Source organism: Miniopterus natalensis, chromosome 8 (genome assembly GCF_054644295.1).
Source record: "Miniopterus natalensis isolate mMinNat1 chromosome 8, mMinNat1.hap1, whole genome shotgun sequence".
In the NCBI taxonomy this organism is placed as follows: domain Eukaryota; kingdom Metazoa; phylum Chordata; class Mammalia; order Chiroptera; family Miniopteridae; genus Miniopterus; species Miniopterus natalensis.
Window position 1 is genome coordinate 29,506,557 of NC_142088.1, and position 20,290 is coordinate 29,526,846.

Sequence of the window (20,290 nt, forward strand, 5' to 3'; positions counted from 1 at the left end):
TTTTACCTTTATTAATGAAGTCACAACAATTGCTCCAGCGTTTACCATAGGATTATGTGGCTTGTCTGTAAAGATATAAAAGCAAGAGCACTATTTCAAATACCTGATATCATTTTCTGTGATGATTCTTCCCATGAATATATATCTATTTCTTTATGTAAGCCACTGTTACAGTTCTTTTTTGGGGGAGTAGAGGAATGCATTTAAAGTCACTTACATATTGAACCTATAATACACCTCTAGGAAGTGGCTATAATGATTATATAGGCAAACAAAGATTCATGTACAGAAAGGCAGTGATTAGTAGTGTTAAGAGTACACCCAAGTTTCCTAATTCTGCCATTTATTAGCTATTGTGCCTCAATTTTCCCATCTGTAAACTAGGATAACAATAGTGCCAACATCTCAGTGAGTCATAATGCTTAAAGAGAGGATTCTGGTCAAGATAGAGGAATACAGGTAAAGGTGGTACTGGCATCCTTCAACAATCACATCGAAATTAAAATTAAATTACAATACAACTGTTACTGAGAACTGCCTGAAATCTAACTGACCAGAAGTTCTATAACTAAGCATATACAGAAGACACCAAATGGAGACTGGTAGGAGGGGCAGAGACTTGAACAGGCTAGTTCCACACCCATGTGTGGAGGTTAAAAATTAGGAAGGATATCTCAGATTCAGAGGCCCTCTGAAAATCAAGGGGTCCCAGGCCCACACCAAGCTCCCCAGCCCAGGGTTCCAGTGCCAGAAAAATAAATCTCTATAACTTCTGGCTGTGAAAACCAGCAGTGATTACAGATAAGACAGAAGGCTGCTGGAGTCCTTGGAATTCCTATCAAAGGGCCTGCATGTGGACTTACTTAGACTCACTCACTCTGAGCTCCAGTGCTGGAGCAGCAGCTCAAAAGGCACCAGGGACATATAGGGAGGAACTGAATTGTCTATCTTTAGGGCAAGGGCTAGAGGGACAGCTTTCTCACAGGCGGAAGTGCTGGCATTATTTCTTTGCTGAGCCCGCCTGCTGCAGTCTCAGGCAGGTGCCATATCTGAGTTTCCATCAACCTATCACTGTTCACCCTGCCCTGGTGATTCCCTGAGACCCCCCCCACACCCAACTTGCAGGTCCACCCAAGTCACTTCCAGTGGCTTTTCCATACAGCTTTTTTTGGTTCATGTTGGGACTTCCCAAATTCTTTCAAAGGTCCACAAATCCCAAAGCAGCAGCATCTGGCCTCAGCATGCCACATACCTCTAGCGAAGTGAACCTGGCCTGGCAATAGCAGCAGCTGGACTCCATCTGCAGCTTGGCCTCTCTTGGGAACCTCCAAGCCCAGCACAAGTAGCAACCATCTGTAGCAACCATTTGTAGCTCATGCCAGAAGGCCCTGGGCCGGGAAGAGGCATCAGCTCATCTTGGCCTGCACCTCCTGGGAGGCCCCAGAGCCAGCACACCTGGTGGCCAGTTTCAGACCATGCAGAGCACCACACAACCACCTCCACAAGTGACACACTCAAGAGGTGGACTAGGCCAGTACCACAGCCCCACTGAAGTGAGATCTGCTGGGTGGGGTTGGCCCCTGCACATCAGCAACTCCACTATAAGCACAGCTGGTCCTCGTAGCCAATCAGCCTGGGGATCAATCCCTCCCATCACTCAATTACAACAGTAGGGTGTACACAGCCCACTGGAGGGATGCACCTGGAACACCCAGCTCAAGTGACCAGGGAGGCTGAACAACTAGGCCCTACAGGACACCTACTATACATAGGCCACCCTACCAAGACTGGGAGACACAGATTTACTTAATACATAGAAACAAACACAGAGAAGCAGACAAAATGGGAGTGACAAAGAAACATGCCCGAAATAAAAGAACAGGAGAAATCTCTAGAAAAAGAAACTAAATGAAACGGAGTCAAGCAAACTGCCAGATACAGAGTTCAAAACAGTGGTTATAAGGATGCTCAAAAAACTTAGTAACAACTTCAACAGCATAAAAAAAGGACATAGAAACCATAAAACAGAACCAGTCAGAAATAAAGAATATAATAACTGAAATGAAAACCACACTACAAGGAATCAATAGAAGATTAGATGAAGCAGAGAATCAAATCAGGGATTTGGAAGACAAGGTAGCAGCAAACACCCAATAAGAGCAGCAAGAAGAAAAAATATTTTTTAAAAATGAGGGTGGTAGTTTAAGGGACTTCTGGGACAATTATCAAGTGTAAAAAACATCCACATCATAGGAATATCAGAAGGAGAAAAATGAAAGCAAGGGATTGAGAACCTATTTGAATAAATAATGACTGAAAACTTCCCTAACCAGGTGAAGGAAAAATACACACAAGTCTAGGAAGCACAGAGAATCCCAAACAAGATGAACCCAAACAGGCCCACATCAAGATATATCTTAATTAAAATGCAAAAGGTTAGGACAGAGAGAATCTTAAGAGCAGCAAAAGAAAAGCAATTACTTTCATGGTGTCTTGACATCATCAGGTTTATACTCTAGGGCAGCGATTTTCAACCAGTGAGCTGCGGCAGGTACACCAGTGTGCCATAAGAATTTTTAAAATGTGCAAAACCTCTTTCAGGTGCACTGACCTCTTTCTCCTTAGACTGCCATATTAAAAAAATGACAACAGCCAACACAACAATAGCTGTCCGGTGCGCCACAGAATTTTAGTACATTGCTGCTCTAGAGCGCTATGAGGCAGCTGATGTGTTATTACAAATGGTACCACAAAAATGTGGGCCTTCAATATTTTCTAAATCATATTCAGCAAATACTACATAAGCTATACTCAAGATCTTTCAAAGAACACAAACATTTCATGGCAATGACAAGATCAATTTTCAGATGTAAGCAACTGCTCCCTCTGTCTTTGGCCCAAAAGTCAGATATATGAATGCTCAGAAACACACCAGAGATATTATAATGTAACATAAGCATTTACTGCAGTGTAAAAACCTCAGACTAAAAACCTGTGACTGTAAAATCTACCTTTTTCCTGCTCTGCCACAACGTGGAGATAATTGAAGGGTTTAATTTAGAATTTTTAATTAAAAATATTTATAGCCTGGCCAGTGTGAATCTGTGGTTGAGCATCGACCCATGAACCTGTAGGTCACGATTCGATTCCCGGTCAGGGCACATGCTCAGGTTGCAGGCTCGATCCCCAGTAGAGGGCATGCAGGAGGCAGCCGATTGATGATTCTCAATTTGATGTTTCTATCTCTCTCCCTCTCCCTGCCTCTCTCTGAAATCAATAAGACATTTAAAAAATATATTTATGACATAATAACAGTTAAGCTAATTAATAAAGGCTGTCATTTAATGACAAATATTAGCTTGGTATAATGAAAAAATGGATAAAGGCAACATTTAAAATTTATCAATATTTTTTTTAACTAGAATGCACAAAACTGATTAATTTTACACATATTTATTCTTGCTCCAAGGCAATATCATGCAGAAAGTTCTTTCATATTATACTAGAAAACACTTTTCAAACTGCGAATATGAACCTTAAAAATATGTGGTTCATAATTGAGGCTATGTCAAAGCTAATGCATATACTAAAGAGTTAAAAAGTATTAATGTTCAGTTTAATATAAATATTTATATTTTAGGTATTACTGGTTTAAGCCTGCACTGCCCATTTATACAACCACCCAAATTTTGTTATTTCTATAAAATTCAGTTCTATCTTCCTAATGTAAATTAACTCAACTCCCTTTCTTTCTCAAATCTGCTATACATATAAACCAACATATACATTCTGGCTTCTGTCAATTACATACTTATAATTAGCAGTATGCAATGCTTGAGTTTGTCTTCTTTTTCCATGTATCTGATGTACGTAATTGTTTTCTGTATCCTTTAGTATTAGCTAGATGTTACTCTAAGAAACAAGGCCCATACACCCTCCACAGCTGTTAACACAGGGGAAGAAGGCTATAAAAATATTTGTTGATTAACCTAATTTCTACTACAAGGTAGAAAAAGGCTTCGCTAGGAGTTGGTGGTTTCCAAAACTGACACCTCCATCAAGTAACTTATTTCTTCATTTATAATAGAAAATATCAGCCAACTACCCACTATAGGACTAAAACAGTTTATGCTGTAAAGCATTTTAAAACTACTGATATAAAAAGAGTAACTACTATAATTTCTTTATTCATTATATTCATATTAATCTTATCCCAATCTTAGGCAAATCCCAGTGTGATATTTTACTGTAAAATATTTCCATATAGGTGATTATAAAGAGAAAATCTTACTCCCTGCCCCCATCTTCTCCTTATCCCACTTTCCAGTGATATGAGATGCCTAAAATAACTTTTTTTTTAAATATATCTTTATTGATTTCAGAGAGAGGAAAGGAGAGGGAGAGAGAGATAGAAACATCAATGATGAGAGAAGTCACTGATTGGCTGCAGCCAGCAACCCGGGCATGTGCCCTGGCCGGGAATCGAACCCTGATCGCCTTGATCCTAGGTCGATGCTCAACAGCTGAGCCACGCCCAGCTGGGCTAAAATAACCATTTTAAAAAGTAGGTGATTAAACCATTTCTATGGGTTTCACAGAATTCTATGAAAAATGAAAGTATGAATGCTTTCAATTTTCTTCAAAGGGGAGGGGAGGGAAGAAAGAAAAAATTAACCACTTAAGTTTACATAGGAAAGTTAAGATATTTCTTTTTCTGACCAACTTTTATGTAATTCTTACCATCTTCATTTAAGAACAGTTTGTTGAACCTTAATCCACTTGGCTCTTTCCCAACATACCGATGCACATATTCTGTTCCAAGATCATTAACAGCAATGGCATATTTCAAAGGTTTTACACAGGACTGAAGACAAAATGGAACTTTGGTATCTCCAATAGAATGCCTATTTAAAAGCAGATTAAAAATAATTAGGATAAACCGGAATAAAAGTAACTTAATCACTGAAGTTGTTATTTTTACATGTTAATTCTAATTTACAAAGGTTTCCCCATTATTCAACCACAGGTTTACTTAGATATTAAAAAATAAATATATTTATTTTAAGAGGGATAGTGCAAGTAAAGGCAAAAGCTTAAAAGTACTCAGGTAATAAAATACCAAATTAGATAATTAGGTTACATAAAAATTTTCCTCAGGGCCAGAGGGATGGCCCTCCTTGCTCCTACTTATATTCAATCAGATAAAATGAATTAGCCCTTTTAGAAATTAGTCACCCTTTTCTTTTTTTTTTTTACTCATAGCCTTAAACATGGCTAAACCATGGCTAATTTTTAAATGGAGCACAATTTAGATTCAATACCATTCTCTGAGACCCTTTCTATAAATGCTTCATCTTGTCAACCATATCTACTTACAATTCCACCACCATTATATTAAATGGCATTCAGAATAGCTGGCACTAATAGTGTTATCTACATTAACACCATGTAGATAAAGAACAGAACAAAAAAAAGTTTTATATGTTACCAAATTGAGATGCACATGAAGGAGAGAACAGGTTTAAAAATAGAAAAATCCTCATTGACCACATTATAATATAAGCTTCACAAGGGCAGAGATATTTGCATGGCTAAAGTATCCCAGGTGCCCACAATATCCCAACCCCTTATAGGCAATCACTCATTTGGAATAAAACTCATTCACAGTGAAACTAAGCACTATTAATAACTACCCCTGGCAAACAATGGTTAACAGAGAGACATCACAGGGTGAAGAGATGTCAGAGGGCCACCACACTTCTAATTATGTTATGAAAGATAAACACATATGTACATATAGCAAAAGTATAATATTTTTCCTATCATCTTTATAAATAATTTCTAATTCAGACTATATCTTCAACTTGACAATCATTCTAAAACCTGACAAAAGCCTATCTTCCTACTACTTTGGATTTAAAAATATGTATGTTCTAGTCCAAAGTCGTCCTTTAAAATTTTCTAGATAAGAAAACTAAACTAAAAGAATCATCTCTACATACAAAGAATGTTTAAGAGAAAAGCCATATGCAAGCATTATGATAATCATTTTCTCCAAATATAAAAATGTCCACTACATAATAAACCATTTCCTCCAAATAAAAAAATAGAAATATCACTGCCTACTGGACACATGCTCCATAAAGGATAAAGCCACATCTTCTCACGTATTTGTGTCCTTTCATAGTATTTTAGTATATTGTACAGGCCCGTATGAGGATAAAAGCCTATCATTATGACTAGATGTTAATGGACTAGGTTACCATTTAGTCAAATGCACTAGAAGTTACGACACCTAGGTGCTAGTTTCGCCTCTTCCAGTATTATATGATCTGTGGGCCCTCAGATTGCTTATCTCAAAAATGAATGGACTAAACTGTATTTTTTTTTTACTATAAATACTTGAGGAAGATAATTAAGAAAAAATAAAAAGGTCAATTAGAATAAAGGCACTTAAGATCAAAATTTAACAAATGAGGAGGGGAGGCTTTAACTGGGACACTATCTTGAAAAATATAAGACTAAATTATAAGGCTAAATGACTTGTAGTTTTAACAAAATTTAGGGTAAATTACATTTATGCTATAAATTCATCAAGCTGTATACACTTAGGAAATGCATAACTTATTTTATGCTATATACATATGTATTTTTAATGTATCTTTATTGTTGAAAGTATTACAGATGTCCCCCTTTTTCCCCCCCATTGATCCCCTCCACCCTGCATCCAACCCACCCCCATGCCTTCCCCATACTATAGTCTGTATCCATGGGTTATGCATTTATTCATATAAGTTCTTTGAATAATCTCTCCCCATCTACTCCCCCATTATGTTATATTTTAATTAAAAAAAAGAATTACCTTGTTTAAAAAAAAAAACCTCAGAAAGATTATACCTCTAAGTCCTCAAATGAGGAAAAAATAATCAATTTTTCTTTTTCAACCGACAAAACCAAATTATATGATATTAAATTTGTGTCTGAGTCACAGCATAATAAAAAATCATTCTTAAAAAATATTCCAGAACTTTATCCACTTTTTCAAGGGCATCCCCTTATTGGTTTTTAAAATCAAATCATTCTCTTTGAAGTGCCCTCACATCATTATCCTTTTTATAATTCTGCTAGATTCTCATTTGTCAGTGGCTGTGCCTATAGCGTGAGCACTTCCCATACATAGCTTTCATGAACTTCATGAAAACCTCCATGTTTTGCAACTGATTTCTTACTTTACAAATGACTGATGGTTTCCATGGATTTGATATAAACTTACCTTTGTCCATCTACTGTACAAACAGATACACCCCACAAATCAGGACTGAACTTGGCTAGTTGAGGAATATAATCTGCAACCTAATCAAAATATTAGAAATTAACAGACATAATACAAGAAAGTAATACTTTCTTCTATCAAAAAAAATTATCTCAATTTAGCTCCTACCAGTGAATAGTTATTTTATAGCACTTAGTGGCTTTGTAATCTTTTATGACAATATTCATAAAAACTAAGGGCACAATAGACTTGAGAATTACAGGTGAGATCTAAGTGATTTCTCTCAGTCTCCATCATACCCTGTGTTTTCCAATGTATTCTCTCTTCCTAGAAAAGCACAATCTAAAAGAGGAACTAGAACTTGAGTTTCTTTTATAAGGGAAAGAAATAGAGAGTTTCTTTAATCATGGTCATGCTGGGTTTCACTATCTAAAATCTTTCAATTTGAAGAAGAAATAAATTAACAGCCCTTAGCATTATTTAGAGGATTATTAACACTGAAAACATTTTATTTAATGTTCGAGAATATAGCTGCAGAAATTCCCAATAGTTACTTTTTTACTAAAGATTTAAAAACCATCTCAATCACTTGAGAATCAAGAAGAATTTGAAAACTTAGATTTCTTTTTAGCCAAAATAACAAACTTAAATATTTAAAATATGTTAAAAGCACTTTATCCAATGGCTTCATTTAAATTTCTTAATTAGCAAAACACACAAAAAACACACAATTTTACTCTCTATACCTCAAGGTGAGCCGAATTTATTAAGCAATTGGTTTAGGAAAATATTCACATTAAAGATGTTACCTTTCCTCCAGACTGCTTCTTAGCACTTTCAAATAACTCATCAATATGAGAGGTAAAAGACATAAAGTCAGGAATGACAAATTTTCTTCTAAAGGCTTGTGTCAACAAAACAATGTTGCTTTGAACACACCTGTGGAATGTGAGAAAAATAAATAAATACACTGCATGCCCTTCAAACATAAGTACTTGGCAATAACAATATTAATTAGGAGAATATTGAAAAAATAGAGAAATTCATCATTTTATACAACAAACTAAATTCTATAAATATTCTTTCTACATTTTCTTTCTTTCAAGCAGCCTTTCATGTAGTTGCTTGTAAGCTGTTGAACAAGTTAACAAAATAAATGAGATTGACAAAAAACTGTATCAAAGATTAAAATAACAGAGCATTCCATCAGGTTAAGTGTTAAGACCATCTAAAAACAAGCCCTGGCCAGTGTGGCTTGGTTGGAGCATCATCCCGTGCACCAAGGGGTTGCTGGTGCCCTGGATGCAGGCTCAGTCCCCTGTAGGGGGTGTGCAGGAGGCAGCCGATTGATATTGCGCTCTCACATCAATGTTTCTCTCCCTTTCCCTCTCCCTTCCTCTCCCTCTAAAAAGCAATAAAACTATTTTTTTTAAATGACATTTAGAGTTAACAAAAATCAGACTTTAATATGTCATAGTTGAGACTCTGTTTATTTTTCCATTAAGTAGCCTCAGACACATATCTCTTAGTTCCTGTAGAACTATTACTAATATTTCACAAAAAGCTAGTTTGTATTTTAACATTTTTCCTGAATTACATTTTGAAAAATTTGCATTTCTAAGCTAAAAAATGGAGACAAAATCAACTTTGTTTAGTCAGATTAATTTCTCTTAAACAACATGCTTATTAAAATGCTTGTAAAAATAATGAATAACTTTAAATAAAATTATATATAATGCAGTGTAATTAAATTTATATTATTTGAATCACCAAAAATGTCTAATTACATTATTCTACTCACTTTAAGATATATGATACATTGTAGAATAAAAATGTTTCATTGTTTAAAACTATTTAAAAGATATGGCAAAATATATGATTGGAGGGCATGAAATCTAAGGATTTGAACCAATATTCTGCTTTGTTCTAAAAAGGATTTAAGCCAGAAAAATCAATATATTAATGTAATTTTATATAAGGTTACAGCCAACCATTTATTCTAGGCTTATCTTATTTAGAGTTTTAGTAACTCAGCAATAAAATATTTAATTGCTAAAGGAAGACTTGCTAGACATGAGCATCAAGCTATAATACAACTTAAGACTAAGCCTTGAGATAAAAAAACCCATGAATATTTATACCTGAAGTATTAAAGTCAAACCATTAACTATTGGAAGTCATTTATGTAACTGATTCCTCACGGTTAAGTAATGTGACATTCTATTAGCAGCTTCTTTGGCAGAAAAGGAAAAAAATCCAAATTGGCATTAAAAAAACACACCTAAGTTTCAAGTACATAATTATCCTGCTTAATTCTCAAAACAAACACTTTGAAAAGTAAATTTCCCCACTTTACAGACACAAAAACTCTAACTTGCAAGTAAATAACTTGCACTAATTATAAATGGAGAAATGGAAAAGTAGGAACTTTCAGTATTTCTTTTTTTAAAAAAAAAAAAATTTACTGATTTCAGAGAGAGAAAGGGAGAGGGAGAGAGAGAAACATCAGTGATGAGAGCGAGTCATTGATCGGCTGACCCTTGCACGCCCCCTGCTGGGGATCAAGCCTGAAATCTGGACATGTGCCCTGACCAGGAATCAAACTGCAATCTCATGGATCATAGGTCAATGCTCAACCACTGAGTCATAGCAGCCAGGCTTTCAGTATTCCTTTTATAGTCCATAGTAAATGAGAAAGTTTTATATCTCAATATTTTAATTCAAGTTGTTCTAAATAAAGCATCAAATTAAAATTAAAAGCCAGATTTCACATTTTAACTATTAATAAAAATTCAGAATATATACTCACTTCATCAACATAAAATTAAAACAATAATTTAAAATAAAATAGGTTGTCCAGCTGGTGTGGCTCAGTGGTTGAGCACTGACCTATGATCCACATCAAGGATCGATCGAGTTCTAGTTAGGGCATTTGCCTGGATTTCGGGATCGATCCCCAGCAGGGGGTATGCAGGGAGACAGCTGATCAGTGAGTTTCTCTCATCACTGATGTTTCTATCTCTCTCCCTCTCCCTTCATCTCTCTGAAATCAATAGAGACATTTAAAATACAAAATAAAATAATAAAATAAAATAATAAAATAAAATAAATAAAAATAAAATAAAATAGGTTTTTTTCCAGTGATAAAGATAAGCTTCAATCACAACATAAAAATTTAGTTCTAATTTCATTAACCTATAGATGTAGAAATAATGGACACTCCAGAGGTAAGTATTTACTTGAGCAAATTTTGATAAATTGTTTTCTGATAGCTTCACAATGCTAAGCTAAAAAATATTAAGTTTTGCCATTCATTTAATAATTAATATATTTCAAATAGCAATTCAATTTGTACATGATAGTTGCAAGAAATATATACTGAAGGATACATTTCTCAGCAGAAAAAAGTTAAGACAATTCCTGATCTTAAATCACTATATCTGTATCAAATCAAATATACATCCTTATTTTTTAAGAAATTATACATAAGAAAATGAGGACTGCCAAACAAATTTAAATTATTAACCTTCTACTAACTAACTATTTAAAATTATCAGCACTTTTAAAAGGCGGCTTTATAATTAACAAAACTGTACAGTCAGTAAAAGTAGGGATTTTTTTTTCTTCTATCAGAAAGTGCTGGTAAAGCTATGGTAATAGCCTTAACTGGCGAATTACTGTGGCCAACAGAAGCAATTTTAAAACTCAGAAGAGTGTCTAATTGCATAATGATGAACATTCCAAATAATAAATGTTTTTCTTGGGAGTTATTTCAATACAGATGGCATGAATCTAGAAAATTAGAAGTCATATAAAATGAACTCTGAGGAGGAAGTCCTTATGCATTTCAGAAAGTCACATCTTTGTCATGCTTTGTTAAGTCTTCTCATCTGCAAATTGGGAATAATAATAATTTTTCTCTCCTTTACTTAAGTGTTTATTATTAACAAGTTTAATATATGTCAATATTTTACAAAAGTAAAATTACCCTGAATTTTTACAGAAAATCAAAACAATATACAAATGCAAAGACTACCACTCATTTCCCCCGCAAAGAGAAAAGACCAAAAAATTATGATCACACATAAAAACAGTTCTTAATACTCATATGGTTAAAAATGCATGACTAAATATGGCATTCATTTTCAATACAAACTTTCTACTTCTATTAGTTTTAAGGGTTATTAGCATTAAATACAATTAACTATCTAGATGGGTATAGGCAGTCTCCAAATTCAAATAGATTATGCTCCAAATGGTATGCCCAGAACTCACTTTCCCATTTTTAAAAAAAACTGTCATACATAATAGGTGTTTCTCAGATCAAAGGCTAATATATTAACCAACAATGTATTTTAGTTAAAATATCAACACATAGACCTCAATCAAATTTTTATAAATTATTTCTCTGGAAAAATGAATTCCACTATAACATCTCCTTCCCACTTGCATGGAGGTCAAACAGTTTTATTTCTGGCAACACTAACTAGAAAACTTATTTTGAAAACAGAGAAAAAACTTCTCTGAGGCAATCACCTTTCCAGGTGACTTGAAAAGGTTAATATTCAGAGGTTTTAAATCACTTTATTCTAGGGCTGGAAAGAGCAATCCTTATGCCTATAGACTTAGACTGTTCTGTCTGCCTGTTTATATTTACCACAAAGCATTTGTGAGGTTGGGGACCGCCTATATTACAATCATTAATTTTTTAAAAGATTGGGTTAGTGTTTAATGGTAGTTGTTATATTTTACATAATCATGGATAGAAAATTTTATGATTATTTTCCTGGATTCATAATCAATGTACTTAAATTACTTTTAATTTCAGATTTAAACACAGCAACATGTTTATAGAACACAAAAAATTTTAAACAGTACTAAACAAGTGTGAAATACTGCTTTCACTTAAAATTCCAAAGCAATTCCTCATACTTATTATCAACAGATCTACCTGCCATCTCTCTGACTTCATTCTCATATATGCCAAAATGACTCCCTAGAAGGCACCATAATCAAAGAACTTTACACAGATAGCTCATGAACACTAAAAATAAAATAATGCTTACTTCGAAGATCTCCTTCTCTCCACACAAAAAAACAGGTTCTGAAAACTCAAAATTCCTGACACTAATTCCAACAGGTCAGCTGAGTTAATAGAATCAAGAACCCTGCGGTGAAAAGATAATCCCAAACTGTCAGCAGTGCTTTACAGCATGCCAGGGAACTCTGAAAGACCTGTTAAATACTTATACCTTCATATAACTTAAAACTGCAGGAGATATCTAAAACAATTCATCCAATTCCCGTAAGAAAATAAAAACAAAACACATATACACATACAAATAAATTTTCAAGATCGATGTTGGAATTCTTTGGATCTATTTCAACCTAAGCCTATGGTGTGAAAAAAAACCCAATGTCTTACAGTAGTGTTTACAGTTTTATAATAGTTTTTACTTTATTAGTAGTTTAAGATACCATTTACCTCTTTGGGATCCATTACAAACACGCTGTCCATTAAATGGTTAAGTAATCAGACTAGTAGGAACACATTAATGAAGATAAATAATAAATAGAAAAATATAGGAAAGTCAAAAATAAATATTCTCAATCAACCAAATCAAGGCATTAATCTCCAAAGTTATCATTAGTTTTTAAATATTTGAAGAAAGTGAAAATAGTCAAAAGCCTAAGTATTAATACATCTAAAGAGAAGAGAGAAGCAGACAATGAAGAACTGTAAATCTAAGGAACACAGGCTGTCTGAAACCTTCTCATTTTATGTCATCTAAATCACCTTGTAAGAAAGAAACAGGGACCATGCTGAAAAAGCCTGTAAGACGTTCAGATGAAATGGAGATCAATTTAAGCCATGACAGGACAAAGAGTATGCTCTATTTAAAGTGAATGCAATCTCCAGGTACTGTACATTGGAAACAACCACAGCTACATTTCTTTTGAGCAGTTTCAAAGAAAGTATACAATAGCCCCAATGTATTAGGGAACCTTAATGTGCACCAAGTGTTTCAAACAACTGATGTTCATAAATCCCCCCTTTTGTTTCAGTTACATGGGAAGCGCTGGCCTTAAAAGATGCAATTCTGTTTTAAAATAAAAATCACCATATAACAGTATAGCAATCACCATTAAATGTTTGGCAGAAATTTTTACTTTTTAAAAAGATCTTTGTCTAGCATGACACCATCTGATGTTGTTTGAAGAGTTAATCTTAACATATCCATACACTCTTTCAACCTGGGATCAGACGTTCGCAATCCTGTAGATTTGAGTGCCTGTTTTTAAAAAAATAAGAGCTTGTAAATATATATTGCAAATAATGTATATCCTTATTCCAACTACAAGTTTTTATTCCTGTACATAAAAACTTCTACCCAGGACCTGAATATGTATATGGCATTTTAGTGTCACTATTACCCACTTTCTTTCTGGACAAGTTTTTCATTCTTTCATTTTCTTTCACTGATTACCTTGAAATGAGCATAATGAAAATTTGAAAACATAATAAGAGAAACAGTTCCAGTTGGAATCTACATGTCAAATGACCTTTAAGACTACATTTCAATACTTCTATATTATTGATGTAGTACTACTGATTTTTAAAAAGTTTAAGATAGAAAAATATAAAAACTTACTGTAATAAATTTATGAACAGGTATTTTCTCTTGTCCTTCTGCAATTGTGTAGAACAGCAAATCCTCCAAGCTAGGTAACAGACCCTGTTTTATTTTACTAAAGAGAGAAAAAGAAGAAGAAATTAATCCTCATGTGAACATTCTAATGGATTTTAGCTACACCCACTATTAAATATTCGTTGAACCACACTACAGCTGAATTGATCTACTCATCAAGACTATTGTGATATTCAATGCTGATTTATCAAAATTAAACCTGAAAAATGAATAGTGATTCATTCTTGGATACAGATATTTTTTTATACCAGATTTTAAAATCTTATAACCATTTCTATAGTTGTGCTAATACCTAGCCATCTGTTATAGTGGTACCTTCCTTCACAGCCTAATACAATCACCCAATATTAATTATACAGCTCAGCAAATGTTCAGGTAAGAGTAAAAACTTTCTTCTTCTTCTTCTAATTATGACCACATTTGCATATTATTCAAATATTTAACCTGACAAAATCTAAGGGAGACAGCAATTAAGTACTGGACAGTAAAGATTAGTACACAAGTTCTTGAATCCTGGCTATAATACTTAAACTGAGTCACCTTCTGTAAATTAACCTTTCTGTGATTCAGTTTCCTCATCTGAGAAATGGAAATAATAGTGCCCATCTCACAGGGTTATTTTGAGGATCAGCTGACTCATTCATTCAATACTTCTAGAACACTGCCTGGCAGAGAGTAAGTACTCAACTGATGGTAGCTACAGTTACTATTTCTAAAGTGTTCTAGGCTTACATATACAGATCAAATGCAACAAATCAGAAAGACTGTTAGAATAAAAATTTTACCATAGAAATACATTAAAATCTTAATTAACTAATTAACAAGTATAATTAGTAACTATGATTAACCAAACTTTTAAACAAGAAAAGAATTTTTTCCTAACCATTGAAAAGCTTTCAAGTAAACAAACTATGATGAACCTATTGTCATTTTTGGGGGGCCCTGAAACTAAAATGAACACATTTCAGTATTCTGTCCACCAATACTGTCATAAGCATTACTGTGATATTATAAGGACTACAGACCTAAGGCAGATTAATCCACTCCCCATCCAATACTATTTAATAAAACGGGCGAGAAATATATACATTTGTGTACATACATATATGTAATTATAAAATATTCTGGAAAGGACTTTACCTATATTTCAAAAAAGCAAGAGAGGAAATTACAGAGAAAGGAAAAAGGGAATACTTGTTTTTTTAAATTCAGACCTTAATATTAAGTCAATTCTCGACTAGCCATTGGTATAATGGCAACTTTCAAAGGAAAATCCTTAATTATTTTTTTTATAAAATAAACTGTCACACAGTATAAGTCTGTTTAAAATTGCTTTTTGGCTTTTTTTATTGTTAAATAGAACTTTTTGCCCTGACTGGTGCAGCTCAGTTGGTTGCACCATGCATGGAGACGCCCTGGGTTGTGGGCTCAATCCCCAGTAAGGGGGCATGCAGGAGGCAGCTGATTGATGCTTCTCTCTCTCTTTTCCTCTCTCTAAAATCAATAAAAACATATTTGAAAAAAGAAAAAGCTTTTCTAGGTGTCCAAACCTGTCCTGGATACTTTAATAAGACTGACCACATGTATCTAGTTATTACTTAATATAATTACTTTCCTATTAGTAATGATCCATATACTTCTATCTTAAAAGACAAAGGAATACAGAGTTCACAGAGCATATATATCTATACATGCAAATATAAAATTTCTCTTAAAATATTAAAGTTGATATTAATATAATTTATATTTGTGTTCAAAGATGTTACAACTTTTAGTTTTTAAAGCCAGCCTTAAAATACATGAATTTCACCCTGGCCGGTTTGGCTCAGTGGTTAGTGTGTCAGCCCATGAACAGAAAGGTTATGGATTCAATTCCCTGTCAAGGGCATATACCTTGGTTGCAGGTTCCCTGTCCCCAGTCAGGGCACGTGTGGGAGGCAACCAATCAATGTGTTGATGTTTCTCTCTCTCTCTCTCTCTCTCCCCCCTCCTCCCTCCCCTTCTCTCTAAAAATTAATGGAAAATATCCTCAGGTGAGGATTTAAAATTTTTTTAAATATATATATATGAAATTTCATGCCAATGTTTTTAAAAAAACTAGCACATATCATAACTTAATGGAATATCCTGGCTAATTATTCCCTGAAACAACTTTGGCTCTTAGAAAACTTTTAAAAATGTATTTGCAATATTTTAAAACTAAGAGCTAAAATTTTCCAATAACTTATGTTATAAACTCCTAGAGCTTGCATTCTAATGTAATGCCCCCAACAACCTTATGTCAGAAGGTACTATTATTACTCAAATTATAGTATGGCTCCTGGTACACAGAGAAGTTCAATAAATTTATTATTTGTTGATAAGATGAATGACTCTATCCCCATTTCACAGAAGAGGAAAGAGGCTCAAACAACTGAAACTTCCCAAAATTGTATAGTGGCATAGATGGATTTTTCTTAATCCAGAGTCCAAGCCATTTACCACTACAGTATACTGGCTATCAAACTTACTAGCTAGTTATTAGTTATTATTATTGTTATAAGGTACAATTTTCTTGGTCTTACCCTGATCTAAAACCACTAAAGAGTTCAATAATACTAATGACTTAATATTTAAAGAAAAATTGAGCCAGCTGTCAAAAAAATCAGTGAAAAATAACATCAATTATTTGCAGAAAATGGTTTGTCAAATAAACTTCAGATAGTGGTAGTTTATCACTTTAAAAAACTGCAGAATAAGCACTCAATGTATTTATCACACCAGTAAATGGTATTTGCTTTGCCTAAAAGCTATGTAAATAACAAAATACATATACACTTCTTCAGCTTATGGTAAAGTGTGAAAAAAATTAAAGTGACCATGTTATTGCCACAGCTAGCAAAAAAAGGTAAATATTTACTTGCTTTTGGACAAGAAACTAATTTTTATCCACAGGAGAGAGATTTAAATCATCTCTAAAAATATTCTCACAAAATAAATGGTCAAAATTAATAAAAACAAAGTACTGTACCTATCTAGGCATTAAAAAGCTCAGACTCTGATCTGAGAATGAGTTAGCTTTAACAATCTGGTGAACAAACAAATGTATAGATTTACCTCCAAACTTTCAAACAGGTAGAACTTACTCCAAAGATTATTCTTGTCCCTTTTTTCTCCCCAAACTGAATATGGCTTTGTGGCAACACTTCACAATAACGTATTTTGCTATTAAAATTCAAAAGCTAAAAACAAAGGTTTCAGTAACTATACAGTAACTAGAAAATCCTTGAGAAGTATTTAAGTTTTAATGACCAAAAAATAAAAATAAAAATAATAGATTATAGCGGGCTTTCAAACCATAAAATCGATAATTATTAATAAACCTGAGTGATCTCTCCAGATACCTTAGGGAAAAACATAAAAGTTTAAAAAAAAAAAAATTCCCACATATTTAACTACCATCCATAAGACGTACAATAGTCAGTCGATGCTTATAACTTAAAAGGGAAACAGAACCCTTATATGAGGAATTACAATAAACTATGGAATCCAATCACTGGAAAGTACTTCACTCTGGACTAATAAGGTCAAGCTTTTTTAGAAGAGGAGGAATTTGAACTAGACTTGAAAGATGGGTAGGAGCTGGAAACAGGCAACAAATGGGGATTTCAGGCAACAGAAATAGAACCACCAAAGCGATGAAGGTAAGCATTCACTGGGTGTTTATAAAAAACAGTAAACAACTAGAGCATATATGAATTAAGGTGCCTGTTTCTACCTATGAGCCATTAAAATATCTAATTTTCAGAGTTACAAGAAATCTATGTAAGTCAACCAATAAATAAGGAACTACTCCCCCAAATGATCTTTATTTTAAAAAAATTTACTGACTGAATTGAGAGAGAAAAAGAGGAAGGGAGGGAAGGAGAAGGGGGAGAGAAAGAGAGAGAAACATTGATTTGTTGCTCCAGAGTTGTGCATTCACTGGTTGCTTCTTGTATGTGCCCTGACGAGAGATCAACCAGGAACCCCGGCATATTGGGATGATGGTCTAACCAACTCAGCAATCCAGCAAGGGCCAAAAAAATGACCTTTAAAAATAAATATTTTTTGTTTTTAAATTAGCTTTTCATTTTTTAATTTAGAGTGATCTCAATTCCTGGCCAGAGTGGCTCAGTGGCTAGAGCGTTATCCCGGGCACTGAAGGCTCACAGGTTCAATTTCCTGTCAGGGCACATACTCAGGCTGTGGTTCAATCCCTTGGGGCACCGTGAGGCACCAACTGACATGTCTCTCACATCGTTGTTCTCTCTCTCTCTCTCCCCCACCCCCTTCCACTCTCTCTGAAAGCAATGGAAAAAATATCCTAAGGTTAGGATTAAAAACAAAACAAAACCAACCATACACACACAAAATAAAGTGATCTCACTGATAGTTCAGTGTTCATCAACACCAGCAAATAGCAGATTAAACCTGCGAAGCTGGAAGGTGAATTGAAGGTAGCTGACGATACATAAGTCTGACAAAGTGACAAATTCTAGTTATCCTCCAAGTCACTTTGCCCCAAGGCTAACTGTTGGTGGAATATAAAAACAAGATCTCATATCTTTTGTTTCCTGGTCAAGGGCACACACCTGGGTTGCAGGTTCAGTTTCTAGCCCAGTTGGAGCACATGTGGGAGGCAACCAATCGATGTTTCTCTCTCTCTCTCTTCTCCTCCCTCCCTCCTTCCTGCTCTCACTGGAAAGCAATGGAAAAAATATCCTCAGGTGAGGATTAACAACAACAACAAAAATATACATATATATATTTACTGTTTAAGAAAAGGCCTTTCGCCCTGGCGGGGTTGCTCAGTTGGTTGGAGCATCGTCCCATACACCAAAGAAGGTTGTGAGTTCGATTTCTGATCAGGGCATATACCTAGGTTGCGAGTTTAATCCTGGGTGAGGGCAAGTATGGGAACCAATCGATCAATGTTTCTCTTTGCCTCCCCTTCCTCTCTCTCTAAAAACATCTCCTCCGGTAAGGATTAAAAAGAAAAAAAATTAAAAATATAAATAATTGATTTTTTTAAAAAAAGGACTTCAGAAACTCTGTACTCTTTTAATAACTGCCACCAAGAATTTAAGGAAGTACCTATGTCTCTCAAAGTATCCTCATCAATATGACAATTTTAAAATCTTCTTTGGCCTGTACCAGAAATTAGTATGCAAAAAATATATACATTACTAAATCCTGAAAGCTATCAATTGTTTGCTCATTATGCAATATCAATAGTTCTGTTTTAAAATTAGTGCTTTCGCCCGGCCGGGCGTGGCTCAGTGGTTAAGCGTCATTAACATTTTGCTTCTACTACATTGTAGGTAGTCAGAAAAATCACCAAGTGCGGTAATCAGTCATATGCACTGTTTCATAACCAAAGCAGTTTTATACCTTAGTAGATTCCAGGATAAAATTGTACTAACAGCCTGGCCGGTGTGGCTCAGAGGTTGCACATCCACTTATGACCTAGGAGATTGCGGTTTGATTCCCAGTCTGGGCACATGCCCAGGTTGTGGGCTTGATCCCCAGCAGGAGGCGTGCAGGAGGCAGCCAATCAATTACTCTCTCTCTCATCACTGATGTTTCTCTCTCTCTCTCTCCCTCTTTCTGAAATCCAATACAAATATACGTAGTTTTAAAAAATTGTACTAACCGTCTCTCTACCTGACAGCCCTTTACCTCACTTAGAGATATTATTAGTAACTATTTTTATAATATGGAAGTTCAGCCCTAGCCTGTTTGGCTCAGTGGTTACAGCATCAGCCTGCGGACTGAAGGGTCCTGGGTTCAATTCTGACCAAGGGCATGTACCACAGTTGCTCAATCCCTGGCCTTGGTTGGGGCACAGGTGAAAGGCAACCAATCGATGTGTCTCACATCAATGTTTCTCTCACCCTTCCACTCTCTCTGAAAAGCAATGAAAAAAAATATCCATGGGTGAGGATTAAAAAAATAAATATGTAAGTTCACTAGGCCTTCTTAAGCCTTCCTCTTAATAGCAAATGACTTAAAAGGTGAAAAGGCACAGACAGGCGAAACTCCTTGGTTTACATAGGATTTAAAGATTGAGCTCCTTAAAGAATGCAAACCCTATAACTAGACTTTCAGTTTCTACAGATATAATTTTACTTTACCTCAATACAAGAAGGAAGTAGTAGAGCTTTTTACTGATTTCAAATAATTCTTTAAAACTCAAACCCACAAAAATCTTCAACAAATTTCTCTTCAAGGTGACATTTATCTTTTCCAGACTAAAATAGTGCCCTACTCCCCCATTACTTTTCTC

The 20,290-nt window shown here is 34.6% G+C and overlaps 1 protein-coding gene across 3 annotated transcripts in view; it reads right to left on the bottom strand.

The window, feature by feature from the left end:
- Nucleotides 1-20,290, bottom strand: part of GLS (glutaminase) — a 73,392-nt gene that overhangs the window by 47,753 nt on the left and 5,349 nt on the right. For all 3 annotated transcript variants that reach the window (XM_087819695.1, XM_087819696.1, XM_087819697.1), the window contains exons 2-7: nt 13,927-14,023; nt 13,445-13,566; nt 8,083-8,212; nt 7,274-7,353; nt 4,741-4,904; nt 7-65 (exon numbers count right to left, since the gene is read on the bottom strand). In XM_087819695.1, the coding sequence (XP_087675821.1) occupies nt 7-65; nt 4,741-4,904; nt 7,274-7,353; nt 8,083-8,212; nt 13,445-13,566; nt 13,927-14,023 (652 nt within the window). The remainder of the gene's footprint in view (nt 1-6; nt 66-4,740; nt 4,905-7,273; nt 7,354-8,082; nt 8,213-13,444; nt 13,567-13,926; nt 14,024-20,290) is intronic.